Source organism: Ursus maritimus, unplaced genomic scaffold (genome assembly GCF_017311325.1).
Source record: "Ursus maritimus isolate PB19 unplaced genomic scaffold, ASM1731132v1 scaffold_5, whole genome shotgun sequence".
Classification (NCBI taxonomy): domain Eukaryota; kingdom Metazoa; phylum Chordata; class Mammalia; order Carnivora; family Ursidae; genus Ursus; species Ursus maritimus.
The window spans coordinates 78,271,614-78,292,007 of record NW_024426663.1 but is presented as its reverse complement, the minus strand read 5'-3'; the positions used below and the strand labels follow the sequence as shown (position 1 = coordinate 78,292,007).

General features: G+C 50.8%; 1 protein-coding gene across 1 annotated transcript in view; it reads left to right on the top strand.

The window, feature by feature from the left end:
* RASGEF1C (RasGEF domain family member 1C) overlaps positions 1-18,887 on the top strand; it is a 32,632-nt gene extending 13,745 nt beyond the window's left edge. Inside the window, exons 6-13 of the mRNA XM_008709517.2 lie at positions 4,341-4,430; positions 5,977-6,079; positions 6,569-6,648; positions 6,731-6,826; positions 11,111-11,206; positions 13,025-13,148; positions 17,697-17,769; positions 18,209-18,887. Coding sequence (XP_008707739.2) covers positions 4,341-4,430; positions 5,977-6,079; positions 6,569-6,648; positions 6,731-6,826; positions 11,111-11,206; positions 13,025-13,148; positions 17,697-17,769; positions 18,209-18,233 — 687 coding nt within the window. The 3' untranslated portion in view covers positions 18,234-18,887. The remainder of the gene's footprint in view (positions 1-4,340; positions 4,431-5,976; positions 6,080-6,568; positions 6,649-6,730; positions 6,827-11,110; positions 11,207-13,024; positions 13,149-17,696; positions 17,770-18,208) is intronic.
* The last annotated feature ends 1,507 nt before the right edge of the window (positions 18,888-20,394 follow it).

Below are 20,394 nucleotides of genomic sequence, written 5' to 3'. Positions count from 1 at the left end.
AAAAAAAAGAATATATGAAATATGGACCAATTTGGGAAGAATTTTCATCTTCATGATACCAAGTCCCCCGACCCATACAAATGGTGTGTCCCGCCATTTACTTAGATCTACTCCATAATACCTTTCTAATGTTTTATAACTTTCTCCATAAAAATATTAAACAGATTGTTAGATTCCCCCCCTGGGTTCCATATGCATATTTTTGCATTATTTATGGCATCTTCTATTGTACTTATTTCTGAACTGCTTACGTAGTTTAAGGAATGTCATTAACTTTTATGTATCAACTTTGTCTGACGATATTGTACATTCTTGTTAATTCTAACAGTTTTTCTGTGTTCTTTGGTGTTTTTTACATAGACAATTACATCATCTGGCAATAATGACAGTTTTGTTCCTTCCTTTCCAATCCTTATTCTTTTTATTTCTAGGGTAGTCAAACAGAGAATCCTCCACTGATATGAGACGCACATGAATGACAGATGGGTCCTGTTTCTTAAATCTCTGAATGTTGGGATTATTAGTTATTGCAGAATAACCCCACTGGGTCTGACCGATAGAATTTCTTTTTCTTTTTCTTTTTTTTTTAAGATTTTATTTATTTATTCGACAGAGATAGAGACAGCCAGCGAGAGAGGGAACACAAGCAGGGGGAGTGGGAGAGGAAGAAACAGGCTCATAGCGGAGGAGCCTGATGTGGGGCTCGATCCCAGAACACTGGGATCATGCCCTGAGCCGAAGGCAGACGCTTAACCACTGTGCCACCCAGGCGCCCCTAGAATTTCATTTTCTTGCTTCTTGTGCTAACTAGTACCTCTGGCAAAATGTTAAATAGAAGTGTTGCTAGCTGGCATCCTTCTTTTGTCCTGATTTTAAACAGAATGCTTTTAACATGACACAATAGAGTATGATGTTTACTATGAGATTTTTTTTTTTTTAGATGCTCGTTATCAGTTCAAAGAAGTCCCTGGTCCTACTTTGCTGAGAGTTCTTATCATGAGTGGTTGTTGCATTTTATGGACTACTTTTTCTGGGTCTATTAGCCTTATGTTCTCTTCCCTTTTAAACTGTTTTTTTTTTTTTTTAAGATTTTATTATTTATTTATTCGACAGAGACAGCCAGCGAGAGAGGGAACACAAGCAGGGGGAGTGGGAGAGGAAGAAGCAGGCTCATAGCAGAGGAGCCTGATGCGGGGCTCGATCCCGGAACGCCGGGATCACGCCCTGAGCCGAAGGCAGACGCTTAACCGCTATGCCACCCAGGCGCCCCTTAAACTGTTAACTGATTATTTATACAGTAGTCCCCCTCCTTATCCATGGCGTATATGTTCCAAAACCTCCAGAAGATGCCTGAATCCATGGATGGTACTGAACCCTATATATACTACATTTTTTCCTTTACACACATACTTATGATAAAGTTTATAAATCAGGCACGGTAAGAGATTAACACCAATAACTCATAATCAAATAGAACAATTGTAACAATGTACTCTAATAAAAGTTATGGATATGTGGCCTCCTCTCTCAAAATATCTTTTGACATTGTACTCACCCTTCTCCCTGTGATGATGTGAGATGAGAAGACACCTACGTGATGAGATGAAGTGAGGTGAATAACATAACCATTGTGATGCAGTGTTAGACTACTACTGATCTTCTTGCTTCTGGACCGTGGTTGATGGCAGGTAATTGAAACCACGGACAGCAAACCATGGATAAGGGGGAACTATTGTATTAGCCGATTTTTTCTTTTTCAGTGTTGAGCTAACCTTGCATTCCTGGAATAAATGAAACTGGGTTGCGATCCTTATCTTTTTCCTACATCCTCAGGCTCAGTTTTCTCTTGTTTTGTTTAGGATTTCTGCAACCATAATCATACAATGGACCTTTCATTTTCCTTTCTGTCCCTGTTCTTGTCTTGTCTTTGTTTTCTCTCTCCCTGTTCTCTGTTCTGTGTGATAGACTGAATTACCTGTTCCTGGGACCATTTGTTAGAATTTGCCAATGAAACCATCTGAGCCTGGTCTTTCCTTTTAGGGAAGACTTTTATGTACCCATTCAAGATTTTCCTTGTTTTAGTAATTATAGGACTATTTAGGCTTTCTATTTCTTCTTTACTCTACTTTTTAATTTCTATTTTTCCAGAAATTTGACTCAGTCTTCCTTCTTTATAGACACAAAGTTATTCACAATACTCTCTAGTTATCTTTCCATTTTTCACCTTCATATTTACCTCAATATTCTTTGTATTTACTTCTCTCTTTGTTTCTTCATCTTGCTAAGTGTTCATCAATTTTATTCGTCTTTTCAAATAAAGAGCTTCTGGCTTTGTTGATTCTCTGTGTTGCGTCTTTCTTTAGTATTTCAATTTTTTCTCTAATCTTTATTATTTCCTTCCATCTGCTTTCTTTGGATTCTTTTTTGTTATTCTTTTTTTGTTATTATTATTCTTTTTCTAATTTTTTATGTTGGACATTCAGCCCATTTTTATCCTTTCTTCCATCCTAATAAAAGTATGAAAGACTATTCATTTCTTTCTAAATATATTTTTTATTTGCACCCTCAAAATTTTGTTTATCAGCATTGTCATTTTAATTTCTGTGACTATTTCATCTTAGACCCATAGATTATTTTAAAATGTGTTTTTAGATTTCTGACTATTTGAAAAGAATACCCATTCTCATATGATTGAGTGCTGGCAGGCTTCTATACTTGTCCGTTAATTCAACTATGTAAATCGTGTTGCTCAATTTATATTTATACTGCTTTTTTAATCTCCATAATCTATGAATTGCTGCCTTTGTGTTAAAATCTTCCATTGTGGCAGTAAGATTTGATTTCTCCCTATAAAGGAGTTTACCTTTCTGACTATATTAGCTCCATATTTTGAACCGATGTTGTTAGGCACAAGCAAGTTTAGATTTGTGACGTATTCTCGATTAATCAAACCTTTTATCATTATGTGGTCACCCTTGAATCTCCTCTGATGCTCTTTGTTTTAGAGTCTTTTTCTTTTTTTGCCTTAAAATCTATTTTGTCTAATATTGGTATAGCTATGTGGTATTCATCATATATATTTTTCCATTTTTTTACTTATATGTCTTTGGGTTTGTGGGGTGCCACTTGAAAATAGCAAGTAGCTGGAGTTTTAAAATTGAAGCAATTGTAATTACCGACTTATATGGATTAGGTTTTACTGCCTTCACTTGTCTTCCCACCCCTTCCCTGTCTTTTCTCCTCCCTACTTTACTTCTTTTGGATTAATAGATCCCTCTGTCCATCTTCCCCTCTACTTACTGAAGGTCACACTGGCGATCTCAACATGGATATTTAAGTTAACTTAAGTTTAATCCTTTAAACTCTCATGCATTTATGCAGTTGAATACTCTACAACAATTGAAAATTTGTATTTCCAAAGGATATTTTATGGCATGTGAAAAGGTTCATGTGGAAAATATGGAAATATATATAGTTATATATAGATAGAAAGGTACACACATACAGTTGACTCTCATTATTTAACATGATTATATCCCATTATATTGACATGGAATTAGCAAATACCACTGCTCCCAAGGGAAATACAGAGTTAGGTTCCTTGCAAGCCTCCCACCACATTTGCATCAACCAGTCCATATATAGCCTTGCGTTGTGTGTGTTTTGGCTCAAAGACACCTTATTTAATATATCTTGTTCTTCCAATGACATTGAACTCATAGCCAGCAGCACCGTGACTCATGTCTGAGTGAAGCTTATCTAACACATATTTTCTCCGTAGGGCATATCACAGCCCTCGTGTGCTTAGGAACTGCAGAGCTGTGCTTGGAGCCGCTTTAAGCAGGGGACTCACCATCGCACTGAATAGACCACAAAAAAAGACAGTTGTTCACAGTATGGGAGCTGAAACGAGAAGGCACGTCGTCACGTAGCTCATCCTTAGCTGGGAATACACAGGCGCTTTGCATGACTCAGATTTTTTTGCCAGCCTGCACATATCCATGAGTGACCGTGAAAGAGACCTAAGTAGTGATTTGGAGTTACAAATGAATTTTTAGGAAGCAGGCAGATTCACAAATACAGAATCCATGAATAGTGACAACCAACTGCGTGTGGGGGGGTGTCTATACATACGTACTTACATATCAACATCATATTGAATTACATCTTTGCATGTATAGGAAAAAGACTGGAAGGATGCACATCAAATCATTGGTATTTGTGGATGGTTTTGAGGTTTCAGCATTTTCCAGATTATCTATAAGAATGAACGATGAACTGACTTCGTGTCCAAAAGTTATTGACAGAAAGACTGAGTGTGGTCCTTGTGTCTTTCCTAGCCTTGTTTCAGTGACAAGACTAACAATCTGGAGGCTTACGTGAAATGGTTCAACAGACTGTGCTACCTCGTGGCAACTGAGATCTGCATGGTGCGTAGAAAGCTGGGGGACATGACCCAGCATAGCCAAAGTTGGCAGGGGTCAGGGGGAGACCACCTGGAAGGGAACCAGAAGGGTATCTTGAGCCTGTCGGTGTCCAAGCCCAGGATCAAGCTGGGCACCTCTCTGGAATAGCAGGTGTCACCCAGCTTGCCGGCAGTGACATTTCCCCCTGGGTAGAGCCTAGCACGGATCCACTGGACTCCAACATGGGGCATCAGAGACTGCTTGCCAAAGGTGTGGGAGGCAGTTTACTGCTCTGCTGCGTGGCTCTGCTCCCTCCATCTGTGCCCGTCTGCCCTGGGTGGCCTGGGCCTGGCCTGCAGCCACACTGTGCTTGGCTCTCTCAGCATTTAGAGTAGAAGTGACCCAACCTTTAAGAACTGGGAGATTGCACATGCAAAGCCCAGGTCTCCGACTTCTCCTGGAAAGCAGGAAGACTTGTGAGCCCTGAGCCAGAGGCCCGTGTCCCCAAGGCATGGTCCCTTGGAGCCAGACCTTGTCTACCCTCTTCTTTTCCTTGGAGTAGAGGGAGCCTCCTCCAAGCCCCCTCTCGCCATCGGGTGAAGCCCTGGGGCCATTGGTGCCAGGGAAACATCAGAGGCCACATAGGTAGCGGGTGGGGCTGTCCGGGAGTAAACGCTGAGATAGAAATTGGAATACCAAAGAAAGGGCAGAGGCAGGGCCGCTCAGAAGGAGAAGCTGGTCTGCGATGCCTCAGTCTCAGGAGCACTTCCTGCTGAAGGTCCACAGCAGGGTGCAGTGCTCGACCTCTGGCCCCCTCCTTGTCCGGCCATTGCTGTCACTGTGCAGGCTGCCCAGGAAGGGCAGGAAGGAGCACAGGCAGGAGGTTTTCCGAAGGGGGTTTGGGCAGCATGTCTCACATGTCTTGGTAAAGACCACCGCTGCGAAGTAAGCACGCAAAATCCAAACGGGAAGAACGCAAGGGTTCCAGAGGCCCCCCTGCTTCCTGCATTTCCCTCTCTGGCCTGGCAGCTCACATGGGCAAAGCTGGATTGAACCCTCCTGGGAGCTGGGCAGTGCCTCCATCCAGGACGGCCCAGGGGATGGACAGAGTTTGTTTGGGGCCATAGGAGAAGTCACAGTCCCAAGCAGGTGGCCATAAGCTGGAGCTAAGATCATGCAGTCATTCAGCAGAAAGCAGTGCAGGGGCTGCTCCAGGGACAGGGCCTGGGTCCGAGTGTGGCCCCGAGTGTGGGGAGAGCGAGCGTGGTACAGTGGGGACCGGTGAGAGAGCCATGCATGGGGGGTGCTGGAGCCTGGCCTGGAGGGCAGATTGGTGTCTTGAGCACTGCAGGAGGCTCCCACCCCCCATGGAGTCCTGCCAGGCCCCCCCTGAGCCCCCCAGGGCAGTGCACTCTGCTGGCCCTGCCCAGGACGTGCGGAGCCGGGCTGCACGCCGCCCCAGCATCAGGCGTCTCAGCCATGAACTGGGCTGGGAGAATGTTGATGAGGGACTGGCCCCATGACGGGGTGGGGACGTGTCACCACTGAGACGCAGGTGCCCTATCCCCAGCCGGCCAAGAAGAAGCAGAGGGCCCAGGTGGTGGAGTTCTTCATCGACGTGGCCCGTGAGTGCTTCAACATCGGCAACTTCAACTCTCTGATGGCCATCATCTGTGAGTAGGCCAGCGAGCCCCGGGCCCCGCTGAGAGAGCCCCGAGAGAGGCTGGAGCAGGCCCACATGGGCAGGCGGGGTGCAAACCAGGGCGCTCCTCGGAGCAGGATGGGTGCTGCTGGGCCCGGAGGTCCTGGAGAGGTGCCCCCTTTAAGGAGAGATTAGCCCCTCGGGGTGCTTCGTGAGGACTTGGTCGTGTGTCCCCAGATCCAGGGAGAGCAGTGATCCAAAGCAGACCCTGGTCACAGTGCGCGGCCAGTGTGGTGGGGAGTGGGGCAGGGGCTGCACACATAGCGGCCGGGCCCGGCCGGACACAGTGCCCACCAGCACCCACCCACCCACCATCCGGCCATCTGCAGCACGTTCAGCCTTGGTCAGGTGTAGCCAGCGGGGCTGGCCTACTGGGGCCACCCCCAGGCCTCCTGCCCGAGGGAGTAAGCAGACTGTGCGGCCCAGAGATGCCCCCCCAGCTCGACCCTCCCTCTTGCAGCTGGCATGAACATGAGCCCCGTCTCCAGGCTGAAGAAGACCTGGGCCAAAGTGAAGACCGCCAAGTTTTTCATCCTGGAGGTGAGCTAGACTGCTGGGCTGCTGGCTGGCCCTGGCCGACCCTGGGACGCAGCTCCCCAAATGCCTCCGTGTCTCCTTCTAGCACCAGATGGACCCAACAGGGAATTTTTGCAACTACAGGACAGCCCTGCGAGGGGCCGCCCATCGCTCCCTGACCGCCCACAGCAGCCGGGAGAAGGTAGGTCAGAGGCTTGCCTGGCCTTCAGAGTTCCTCCCTGCCCCCTACCTTGGCCCCGGGTGGGCTGTATCAGAGAGCCTGGATGCGGACTCCAAGGTCACCTGGTTGAACCCCCTGCCCTTCTGCAGCATCTGTATAGACAGCCATGCTCCTTGCATGCCTCCAAAATGGGGAACTCACCACCTAACAGATCAGCCCGTGCCCACGCAGCTCTCACTGGTAGGAAGTGCTTCCTTATTGGGCTGGGGCTGTTCCCTCTTCCTTTTTTTTTTTTAAAGATTTTATTTATTTGTTTGTTTATTTATTTATTTACTGAGAGAGAGAGAAAGAATGCACGAGCAGGGGGAGGGGCAGAGGGAGAGAGATTCTCAAGCAGACTCCTCGCTGAGCACGGAGCCCGATGCAGGGCCCGATCTCACAACCTTGAGACTGTGACCTGAGCCAAAATCAAGTTGGAAGCTCAACCAACTGAGCCACCCAGGCGCCCGCACCCTGGCTGTTCCCTCTTCTGCCCACCAGCCCTTCAGTGCCCCCCAGGCCCTCTCCTCCCTCCAAAGTCTGCAGCCCACGCCTGCCCCCCACCCTCCGCCGTACTCCAGTCTCCAGTCCCCTCCTCACCTGGATCTCTTTGGTCCCTGAACAGTTGCATTTGTCAGAGTCCCTTCTGTTTCAGATCAAATCGTCTCCAAGCACATAGGGTCTTCCACCTCCTTACTCTACATGCAAGACCTTCCCTGCCGTAGCCTCCGATCCCAGGCACGTTTTTGGCACTGAGTGAACCAAGCTTCTCGCTCACTGAGACTGCCTTTTCCCAGGCTCTGTTCTTCTACATTTGCTTTTGGGGGGGGGTGACTTCGCTGACCCTGATAAATTTTACTGGTCTCCCCAATTGTCCTGCTGGCCCCCCACATAAGAAACCATGCCGTGGGACCACAGTGAGCCTCTGACTTAAGACCTGTTACCAGCCTGATGATTAGGGATGTCATCTCCATGGAGAGGAGACCCTGAGGCTCACTGTGGGCATGAGTGGCTAATAAGGCCTGGGGAGCAGGCCGAGATGTGCACACTTGTGCCCTCTGGGAGGCCTTCCAGCTCTGCACCCCCACCCAGCACAGGGGCTGCACAGGGACCCAGGCCACACTGGTGGCCATGTCCTATGCAGCTGACCTTTCCTGGTCAGGTTGTGAGCCCTTCGGCAACTCTGGGTCTGAGAAGGGCCAATGCCGGAAAGCAGCATTCAGTGAGGCAATACCTCAAAATCCAGGGCAGGCAAACCCGTCCCCCCAGGAGCCAGGAAGCTGGAAAGCCAGCGCGGCAGGGACAGCGACCTTACCTTATTGAGCACCTACCACCCGAGGGCCACTTGACTCTGTCCCCGCCCCCGTTTAATTCTGATGACGGCTGATGGGATGGAGTCTAGCAGTGCCATTTCCCAGATTGGAAGACTGAGTCTCAGAGAGGAGCTCTCCCTTGTCCAGTCACACAACAAGTAGGCAGCAGAGCCAGGAATCAGACTTAGACTCTCCGGCACACCATGGGCTGCCTCCCACTCCCGGAGCACGGATGCCGTGTGGCAATCACAGAGCTACCAGGCTGTGGCCCAGGAGCTGGCCTGCAGGGTGGGGGTGTGCAGAGCCAGCTGCAGCCTTTGGTCTGAGATGTCCACTGTGGCAATGGCTTTTCTTGCATCCGTGCTGGCCAGGTGGCCGTGGGGCAGACTGGGACGTCCTGTTCCTGCACACTGAGCCCCCTCCCAGCTCGGGGGTGCGGGGATGCCATGGTTTAGGTCTGGGGCTAGAGGTGGGTGATTTACGGAGCTGTGTGTTTATTTCATTTCACCGCATTCTCTTCTAACTTCCAAAGAGATATGGACCATCGGCTGGGCCCACAGAAGGTGTTTCATCAATGGATGGGAGACTGGAGGATGAATGGATGGGTGGATAGAAGGATAGAAAGATGGAAGGAAAGAATAAAGGAAGGAAGGGAGGGAGGAAGGGAGGAAGGAAGGATAGAAGAAAAAGAAGGATGCTTACAGAAGCTCTCCCAGTTTCTGGCTGCCCCCAGCTGAAATTTTGAGGCCAGGAGGCTTCAGTGGTCATGGCATTCTATGCTTTTTTCCTGCCTGTGTTGGTTCCTGTCTGCCCCTCCCTCTCCCCGCCATCTCTGCAATGGGGCCCACTCCACACAGGCTTCTTTGGATGACCCCTAGAAGGAACTGCTCAGCTCCAGAAAGCAAGGGCAGTGGGTCACAGTCCTGCCAGCTAGGATGCTAAATCCAGATAGAATGATAGCCTGGACCCATGTGGACAGGCAGAAATGGTGAGAAGTTCTCAGACATGGACCAGCCCCAGTACCCAGCCTTTGGGAAGCCTGCCCTGGGCCCCCGAGGAGCTCTCTCTGTCCCAGAGTCCCACTGCCCTTAATCCCCTCCCTGTCCTGGCCGATCTCTCCATTCCAACCCCATGCCACCATCATGCACCAGCCCTGGGCCTGGGGCTCAGCACCAGTGGTGGGGGTGGGGGAGAGGCGCAGTGACCACCTGCCCTCCTGGCACAGTGAGGAAGCCGACAGGACAGGGGCTCTGGACCCAAGCCTCCTGGGTCCTAGTCCTGCCTCTGCTACTTACTGCTGTGTGAGCCTGAGTGAGTTGCTTCATCTTTCTGGGTCTCGGCTTCTTGACCGTAAGGTGGGGTAATAGAGCCCTGCTTCACAGAACTTGCTGGGAATGAAACTCTGATCCCCGTGCATGGAATATTTGGCACAGTGAAGCCCTCAGGCCCAACACCAGTGCCGGTGACAAGGGCGTGAGGGAGGACTCTTGAGCAGCACAGAGGGGGACTAAACCCAGCAAAGACTTCGCGGGCAAGGCTCATTGTGCAGCTTTTCCTGTGACTGTCTCCTGCTACACTGGCTGAATCCGACACCCCTCACTCTCCCAAGCCCCGGCACCTGGCGCGGTGAAGAACTGAGCCAATGTCTGAGCATACATTGTTGACATACATCTAAGGTGACCAGTTTGTCCCAGTTTCCCTGGGACTGCTCCAGTTTGAGCACCGAAACTGCCTCCCAGGGCCCTCCTCAGTCCTGGATGAACCAAGCAGCTGGTCTCCTCGCTAAATCTGGCTCTGGTCCCGGCCCCAGTGTTCGGTCGCGGGTGCCCTTGGGCCAGGCCCTGCCACCCTGTGGGCCTCAAGGTCCCATCTTCTCTGCCCCGCTGAGCCATTCATGCTTCTGTACTGTGCAGTGTGGTCATGCCCAGGTCCTCACGTCAACGCTCTTGTCATCTTGGACGGTGGCGGGGAGAGAGAGCCAGAAACGTCAGGGCCTGGAGCCCAGTCCCAAGGCTGATGGGCTGGAGGCCAGATGCCAAAATCAAAGGTGTCAGGTCCACGCTCCCTCCAAAGTGTGGCTCCTTCCTTGGCTCTTCCAGCTTCCGATGGCCCCAGGCATTCCTTGGCCAGTGGCCAGTCACTCCCACCTCTGCCCCCATCTTTGCATGGCTCTCTCTGCTGCGTGCGCCCAAATTGCACTCTTTTCTCAAGGTCCTTGGTCACTAGAGTACAGCTCCTCATGCCCAGCGTGACCTCATCTCAACTCAATGCCATCTGCCAAGACTATCTCCAAATAAGCTCCCGTTCAAAGGGACCAGGGTCAGGATTCGAATATGTCTTTTTGGGGGACACTGTTCAACCCGCAGCAACAGCAGCATTCACCCAGCCAGCTCCCCGAGGGTCGTCTGCGCTGTCAGCGGTCAGGGTCCCTTCTCTGGGGGTCGGCAGTTGGCTTGTGCGGAGCAGGGAGGGAGAAGCAAGGCATGCAACAGTGACCCACAGACGCCCCCCTTCTCGCGCTGAGCTCAGAAGTCGGTCCCCTCAGGCACTGGAGCAGGGATTCAGCATGGGGCAGAAAATGACAAATCATTAAATATATATTTTTAAAAATTCTGGCTCTGGTCCCAGAATTGTGCGACAGATGATTCACATTCATATGTACTTCATGGCGGGCTCAGCACGCAGCTGTGTTCCTCCTGGAGCCCTTGAACCAGGAGGCCTAGGTCTGTGGATCCCTGGATTGTGGGGACAAACTGCCACAGCCTCTCCCAGCAGTCAGTGGGAGAAGAGGTTAAGGGGCACTGGGACCGTGCGTCTTTCATCCAGCCCCAACACAGGGGCAACAGCACCATATACAGTAGGTGCTCGATCAGTGCTGGAGTCTGATGGGGCCTGAGAGGAAACAGTCTAGCCCCTGCTGACTGAGGGCTGACCCACGCACTTTCCCCTCCAGATCGTCATTCCCTTCTTCAGCCTGCTCATCAAAGACATCTACTTCCTGAACGAGGGCTGCGCCAACCGTCTCCCCAACGGACACGTCAACTTTGAGGTAGGGTCCAGGGGCTCGGATGGTCGAAGCCCCCGCTGGACAGGGGCACTGGACGAATGGGGACTCGAGGCAGAGTGCCGCAGTTTACAAGACACCAGGGCGGAATTACCAGGGTCCCCCCCCCCACACCCTTTCTACAGGAAGAGACTGAGGCTCATTGATGTCCCACTCCCCACCCACAGGTGAGACAGACTCATTTTCAGCCCTTGAAGAGCACCAGGCTAGGAGAAAGCCCCATGGACCCACGGTGACAACGGGCAAGGTGCTAGGATGGGGCACGGGGCATGGGTCAGGGGAGGCCTCCCAAAGGAGGGTTCCTGAGCACAGAAGGAGGTGGTCAGGCAGAGTGAACAGAAGGAAAGAAAGACTTCTGCTCCCTCTGAAGTCCCCTCCTCCAGGAAGCCCCCCTTGACCTCCTAGGCAGAAGGAGGCCTGTGCCAGTGGGCTGGGCATTCCTCAGTCACAGCACTCCAGTCCCCAGGCTCCTTAGAAGCAAAGTCAGGCTGACCTCCCACACGGGACCACCCAGTACACATGTCTTAGAGTGGCTGGTGGGCTCGGCATGGTGGGGCCAAGGCTCAGGAGCCCTGAAAGCACCAGGCAGTGATAGCAAGCAGTCACTGAGTCAGACAGACAAAGCATGCCATGCAGCAGGGGCACCCCCCCAATCTGCAGGAAGCACGAGGCTCTTCTTCTGCGGGAGGGCTCATGCATCCAGCCTCTAACACCAGGGGGCAGTCAGTTCTGGGCTGCCCCGCCCCCCCCCCAGCTTGCTCTGGGCCTCAGTCTCTCCCTCTGTAAAGCGGGGCTTTAACCACAGCTGCCCTGCAGGTGTCCCCTGCTGGTGGGGCCCCCACCCCATGCCTGGGCCCTTAGGCCTGGAGCTGCGTGTGCTGTGGGGTCTCACACAGACGCAACCCCCCACCCCCCGCCGCCGGCAGACCTTCATGTGCTGCGTGCAGCCCTGGTTGCCTCTGAGGGCCTGCAGAGCAGGGCAAGTTCCGTCCAGTAGGCAGCCTGAGCGGTGCATCCTGGGGGCAAATCCGGGCTGGAGGTGATATGGAGAAGACTGGGCTTGGGTGAGCCTGCAGGGGCCCCGGGGGCCAGGGACTGCACTCTCCAGGAGAGCCTACACATCCCAGGGGTGGGAAGCCCTGGATCGGGCCCTTCTTGAACTGGTCCTCAGAACCGAGGCCGAAGGACCAAGGGATGAAAGGCAAGACTACAAGGTGCTCCTGTGGCCCCAGATGGGGGGCACGGGCAGTGGGGGCTGGAGCCGGCCGCCAGGACTGATCAAAGGCTGCCACAGAGGGTAGGTCCCACCCAGTCATGACTTGGTGCTGCTATTCATTTGAAATGCTTCTTTAAGTTAGCACAGTTCTTTTTAATTTAAATAAATTTACTTAAATTCTACTTAAATAAAATTCTACTTAGATTTACTTAAATCTTCCTTAAATATGTTTATGTAAATTTATTTGCATCATTCTCTAAATAAACAAACTTAGAGGGATAATCACAAAAATAAATAGAAGGAAAATGGAGTAATAATCACATCTAGCTGGGTGCACTGTGTGCTGATGACCTAGTCCTAGCTGCTCTCTCCCCAGATTCCTCAGAGGGAATGAAGAGATGTAGCCAACACCCAGCATTCCTGATGGGGGCGGGGGAGGGGGGATTCTGTCATTTACTGCCTAGTGCTTCGCCCTCCCCTCCCCGGAGGTGGGCCTCCCTAGGAGAGATGAGTGGGGCTGGCCCACTCTCACAGGTGACCTCCAAGCACCGGGGGGCTCCCATTTTGTGTTTGTATGACCCTGGCAGAAATTTCTGGAGCTGTCCAAGCAGGTTGGAGAGTTCATCACATGGAAACAAGTGGAGTGTCCCTTTGAGCAAGATCCCAGCATCACCCACTACCTGCACACCGCTCCCATCTTCAGCGAGGATGGTAAGGTGGTCCCATGGCCTCTATCACCCCCAGCCCTGGGACTCTTGGGTGGCTCTTAGTCACGTCTCCATTTGGGGCCCCTGCTCTAAGCCCATGTTTACTGGATCTGAGAGGTAGCAGAGAAGGCTGCATCCCCCAGCTGGATGGTTGTCACCCCCAGAGCACAAGACAGGGCCCAAGTTGCTGCAGGTTAGGACCTCAAGGGTCCCCAGGGCCAGGTTCCCTTTGGACACGGAGTGGATGTTGTTGGACATCATAAATCTAAACCATCTGTCTGACCAACTTTCTTCTTGGTAAAGTTGGCATGATGATAAGAACTCCCCTCCCAGTGCTCATGTGAGGAAAGTGGAGCCCTGGGCTCACTGTGGGTCTTTCCACAGCTGGGTGTGTGTGTGCATGCATGTGTGTGTGCACACGTATAATGATATGAGGCATCTTTTCTCCAGAGTGCCATTCATGTCTGTCCCCTCCAGTAAATCAGCATTCCCATCTGATCATTTATCAAATATGACAAATTTGCTTGTGAATTTGCTAAGCAAGCATACTCCAGGAGCCCCCGGTCATCTGGGCTTGTTGATCATCCCAGTGGAGGCAGTGTGGCCCCATGGTTAGCTGCTTTCTGTATCCAAGACCCTCAACACACCCTGGGAAGTCCCTGCTCAGCACAAAGGAGGCCTGGCTCCTCATCACAGCAAACATTTTATGAAGGGTTTCCCCAGTCATGCTCAGGAGAACATTTTCTGCCAAAAACAAAAACTTAGGGGAAGGATTATTTTAATGGTTTTGCTTGTAATTGTTAATACTTTCAAGTTTGCCATTTTATTTTTTATGTTTTGGAGCCAGTAACCTTTTGGAGGGGTCCTACCTGTAACTGGAAGCTCAGCAGCCTGATGGATAAACCAGCCTGAGCTGCTCCCACCCCAGCAAGCTGTGTGACCCTGGGCAGATGCCTCACCCTCTCTAAGCCTCACCTGCTGCATCTATAAAGTGGTGTAATGAGAGAACCTACTTCCTAGGCCACCATGAGAATTACTTGAGTTGGCACAGGCAAAGCCCACAGGACAACACTCAATTGATACTAGTTGTGTTAGTTTCCTATTGGGCCTGTAACAAATCACCACAAACATGGTGACTCAAAACAACACTATTTACCCTCTTACACTTATGGAAGTTATAGTCCAAAATCAGTTCCACTGGGCTGAAATCAAGCTTGAAAACATAACAATAGAAATTATACGATCTGAACAACAGAGCCTCAGGGACCTGTGGGACTACAACAAAACATCTAACACTCTTGTCATCAGAGTCTGGGAAGGAAGGGGACAAAACAGGCAAGGTTGAAAAAAATCACCCAAGAAGTAATGGCTGGAAAGTCCCCAGATTTGGAAAAGGTATAAACCTACAGACGCAAGAAGCTGAGTGAATTCCAAAGAGAATAAATCCAAAGAAACCCACACCAAGATACATCAGAGTCAAATTTCTGAAAACCAAAGAAAAAGAAACAAATTTTGAAAACACTGAGAAACGACACTTTACCTATAGGTGCAAAACGATTTGGATGACATTAGATTTCTCATCAGAAACTACGATGGCCAGAGGCAGTGGCATAGTTTTCAAGTGATGCAAGAAAATAACTGCCAACCCAGGACTCCATATCCAGCGAAAATATTCTTCAGGAATTTACTACAGATAAATCAAAATGGAATTCTAAAAACTGTTCCGGTAGCCCACAGGAAGCTGGTTCTTTGAAAAGAACTGTAACATTGCCATCCTCCAGCAAAGAACCTCTTGACAAATTAAAAATAGAAGAGAAATTGCTACGATCAAGACTGAAATGGAGAATATCACTACAGACTCTGCCAACATTGAAAAGATAATAAAGAAATACTATGAACAGCTCTATACTTATTAATTTGACACACTGGATGAGATGGGTCAATTCCTTAAAAACACAAACTACCACAAACTCAACGCAAAGTAGGTCATTTGAATAGCCCTATGGCCATTAAGGAAATCGCATTTGTAATTCTAAAACACCCCAAAAATGAAATCTCTGACTTCGGACGGTTACACTAGAGAATTCTGTTAAACATTTAAGGAAGACTGAGTACTGATTCTGCACAATCTTTTTCAAAAAAATAGAAGAGGAAGGGACTTCTCAACTCCTTTTATGAAGCCAGTATTACCTGGATACCAAAACCAGACAAAGAGAGAAAGAAAAGAAAAGAAAGTAAGTAAAGACCAAGATCCCTTGTGAATATAGACGCAAAAATTTCTTAACCAAATTTAGCAAATAGAATTTGGCAATACCAAAAAAATAATTATATACCATTACCGAGGGAGTTTATTCCAGAGATACAAGGCTGTTCAATACTTGAAAATCAATCAGTGTGATCTACCATATTAACAGGCTAAAGGAGAAAAATCACTTGATTATATCAATTGATACAGGAAAAGCATTTGACAAATGTCAACACTCACGCGTGGGAAAAACTTTCAGAAAAATAAGAATAGAGGGGAATTCATCCATTTGATAAATTGCATCTAGAAAAACTTTTCCACTAATATGTTTAATGGTGAAAAGACTGAATGCTTTCTCACTAAGATCAGTAACAAGACAAGAATATCTCCTCTCACCGTTTTTATTCAAGATAGTAATGGAGGTCTAGTCCATGCAATAAGGCAAGGAAAGAAAATACAGATCAGAAAGGAAGAATTAACATCGTCCCTATTTGCAGAAAGTGTAAAAAGTCCCAAAGAATCTGCAAAACTCCTAGAATTAAATGGGTTCAGCACAAGTTGAAGAATACAAGATAAAGATGCAAAAACCTATTGTATTTCTATGTGCTAAGAATGAATATGGGGACACCGAAATTAAAAATACAATCCCATCACTCAATATAATCACTCAAATCACCAAATACTTAGGTGTAAATCTAACAAAATATATGTTCAAGGTTTGTATGCCACAAACTGCACCATGTTGATGACAGAAATCAAAGAAGATCTAAGTATGGAGCACCTGGGTGGCTCCATCTGTTAAGCGTCTGCCTTCGGCTCAGCTCATGATCCCAGGGTCCTGGGATCGAGCCCCACATTGGGCTCGGTGCTTAGCAGGAAGCTTGCTTCTCCCTCTCCCACTCTGCCTGCTTGTGTTCCCTCTCTCGCTGTATCTCTCTCTGTCAAATAAATAAAATCTTTAAAAAATTTTTTTAAATAAAAATAATTTAAAAAATAAAAATAAAGAAGATCTAAGTAAATGGAGAGACAGGATGTTCATGAATTGGAAGGCTCACATAGCAGAGATATTCTCCTCCCCAAATTTCAGTACGGATTTAACGCAACTCCTATCAAAATCCCAACAGGACTTTTTTGCTGATAAAGGCACGATTGATCTAAAATGTATATGGAAAGACTAAGGAACTAGAAGAGCTGAAACAATTTTGAAAAGGAAGAATAAAATGGAAAGGATCACTCTCCCCACTAGTGAAGCTGATATATGGTCTTCAAGGCCATGTGGTGTTGGTCAGACAGGTACAGGGATCAACGGGACAGAAGAGAGAACCCAAGAATAGACCCACGCAGATATGCCCAATGATTGATGACGGAGCAAAAGCAATTCAGCAGAGGAAAGACAGAACTTGCCAAAAACGGTGCTGGTGCATTTGCACATCCATAAGCCAAAAAGCGAGCCTCGACCTCAACCTTACACCTTCTTCAAAAAAATTAACTCCAAGTGAATCTCAGACCCAAATGTAAAATGTAAAACTATACAACTTTCAGGAAGAAGAAAAGCAACAGCACATCTTCAGGATGTAGGACTAGTTCGAGTTTCTCATAAAACGAAATATGCAACTACTGTCTGACTCGGGCATTTACTCGTCCCAGGAAAACGAATCCTCGTGTTTGCATGAGAACCCGCACTCCAGTGTTCATAGCAGCTTACTTTGTTCTAGCTGGACCCTGGGAGCAAGGCAGGTGTCCTTCAGTGGGTGAGTGGCTAGAGACACTGTGGTATGTCCATGCCATGGAATACTCTACAGCAAGGAAAAGAAACGAAGTGGATACACAGTAACTACAGCTTCGATGAGCACCGGAGACTCTCCCGGTGGAAAGAGCCCATCCCAAGTGTTACGGACTGAGCCCGTTTATATCACATCCTCAGAATGACAGCATCTGGACATGGCGAGCCAATTAGTGGTGGCCAGGGGCTAAGACAGGGCTGGGATGGAGGGAAGCGGGTGGGCCTTACGAGGGCAGCGCAAGGGATCCTGGTGGTGATGAGGACATTCTGTGTCCCGACAGTGTTGATGTCATCATCCCGCTGGTGGTCCCGTGCTGTAGTTTTGCAAGTGGTTCCCGTGGGGGGAAGCTAGGGAAAGGGTGCACTGACCTCTCTGTATTCATCGGTTCGTACGACTGCACGGGAGTCTACGAATTCCCTCACAGCTAGTTTAATTTAGGAACCAAAAGCAGGTCAGACTCCGGGTGTAGAGCAGGTTATAACACCGGCTGTAACTGTGTAATTTCACCTCGCTTCCTGACTAGGTCTTTATTTGGCTTCTTATGAAAGTGAGAGCCCAGAGAACCAAACAGAAAAAGAGAGGTGGAAATCTCTAAGGTGAGTCTGTGAGCCAAGACAGGGGTGGGGACGGGCTGGGGGGAGACGGGTGGATGCTTGGGGCCAGGCCAGGGCCCAGGGGCTTTGTGGATACCCAGGTCCATGGGGAGCAGCAGGTCAGGCCAGGCTCTTAGGGGTGGGGACAGAACTCAAGTGCAGGGGTGGGAGGGAGGCTGGGATTGCAACCGCCCCCCAACGCCCGTGGCTGGAGGCTGCCCCCGTGGGCCATCAAGATGTGTGTCCAGCTCCAGGAACCCCCAGTCCATAGTCTTATGCCAGCAAGTGAGGCAGCCCCTCCTGCTTGTTCAGCCCGCAAATGCAGCCGAGTGGAGTCTGGCGTGGCTCCGCGGCAGCAGGCTCTGGGGCGGGAGTCGCCTGCCTAGCAGGTGACACGCAGAGGGAAGTATAATCACCAGCCTGGGCATGTTTAAATCTGCAGATCTTCTATTTTGGGGAAGACGTGAGAAGCACTGAACTGGAGGAGGAGGAGGAAGAGGGGAGGAAGTCAGCAGAAGCCTTCCACAGCCCTGCCTCAGCTGGCCCAGCAGGAGACAGAGGTGTTGGCACCTCACTGCTTTGCAATCCGTGACCCCATGACCTGGCACCCGTTCCAGCGACTACACAGCACGGGAGACCTTTCTCCACCTTTTGTGGAACTTCAGCCCCGGCAGGGCCCAGGGCCTCCTGACCTGCGGGTAGCACGTGCCTCGGGGGCTCTGCCTTCAGGACGTTGGGGGGGGGGGTCCACATCGCTGGCCAGTCTGTCCATCCTCGGCAAGGACATGGCACTGCCCCAGAGCATTGGGTGACTGCGGTGTCACTCTCCCTGGGTGATGAGTGCCGCAGAGGCTGACGCCCCGTCTGTCCCCAGGTGGCCTGCGAGCCTCCACATCTCCAGCAGGCACCGCGCCAGTGGCCCCTGTCGCTCTGCTGATGGATCCTACCCTGCCCCCGCCCCCCGAGATGGGCTGGTTTCTGCAGCCCAGTTCACGCCCCTTTCCGGATCCCGCTGGTATCAGGGGATAGCTTTCTGGTGACAGCTGTGACACAGGTCACAGGACAAATTTGAGTCACAAAAATGACAACATGTACAGTACATTGTAAACATTAGAGTTGGTATAAACACGTGCATACACCCTGCATACCCACGTCCACACTGCTTCTCACTCGTGGGCCTGGGAGAAGCTTCTGTTAGGATCCAGGACAGTCTCCCAGCCCAGGCCTGGGGATGCTGTGGCCTCGGGTCAGGAGGGGGACGTGGTGGCCCCTCCCACTCCCTAGACCCCATGTTGGGCTACCAGGGCCTGGCGAATGGACACCCACAGCCCTGCATGTGGCCAGACACCACTCTTATTGGGGTGGGGTGGGGTGGAGCTGAGGAGCCCTCCAGGGGGCTCCTCCCATTGGGCTCCCCCCGCCCCTGGACCCTCACACACCGAGTCAAGTTTCTGTGCTGGGAAGAAGATGGGCCTTGGAGCTGCTGAGCCCCCATCCAGCACGTGACCAGGTCACCCAGCTGGGAAGGCAGGAAGTATGATGTGCACCCCCTCTCCTGGCCAGGGCCTGCTGGGCAGAGGGCATTGCGTGTGTTGGGGTATACTGACCCAGTGGGGTACACTCGGTGCCAGACGTGGCTGTCCGGGTGGCATGGACTTGGCCCCGTCCGAGCGACAGGCAAAGACAGAGCAGCCAACACTTCCACGTGCCTCCTCTGACTCGGGGGATTGTGCCCAGTGATCCCAGGACCTCAGCAAGGCCCCAGAAGGCATGAGAACGTTCTCCGCCCAGACCAGCCCACCCCCTTTTCATCTGAGACCCCAGCCTGGGCTCCAGCCAGACTCAGGCTCCCGCCCTGCCTTACACCAAGCTGGCTAGAAGCCCCTCCTCCTCTCACCCCTCCCTCCTTGCCATCCCTTGGGCAACATTAGACAGGACCTTCTGCAGACAGCGGCAGGCACTGTCCCCACCTCCTGGTCACACTGAGTACTGCCCGTCAGAGGGCATCACAGAAGGAGACACATGATGGCCGGCCCGGGGCCGGTGCTGATGGAGCTCAGGGAGGCCTGCTCAGAGTCCAGTTCCCACCAGACGGTGTTGTCTCCTACCATAGCGCCAGGGAGACAGAACACTCTGGAGCAGGCTTCCCACTCACCCCTAAGGGCCCAGCCTTCGCCACTTACCTGGCTCCATCTCCCAATTCCTGAGCAACCTGGGACAGGAACCCCAGGACCTGTGAGGACACCCTGAGTGCTATGCTCTGGGGGGGGCGAGGCCTGGGGGCAGCAGGCCTCCTACAATCCCTCGCCCAGGCCCAGGGTGCCAGCTCTTTCTCCAAAGGCAAGCCCGCAAATGCCTCCCCACCTCCATGCCTCCCTATAGCCAAGGCCCAGCTCGGTCCCTGCTCTCTCCCGCTCAGAGATGGCAGCAGCCTCCCCCCAAGCTGCAGGGAGCGTGAAGACAGCATATTGGAGAGAGCAGAACAGCCCCCACAGTCGCGGCTCCAGTGGTTAGAGAGGCAAATCAAGCTTGTCGGTGCCCATAGAGGGGGCTGCGGGCCCTACCACCACCAGGCGTGGGGCCCCAAGGCAAAAGAAACACTGCTCCCTGTTTCCTCCTCTGTGACTT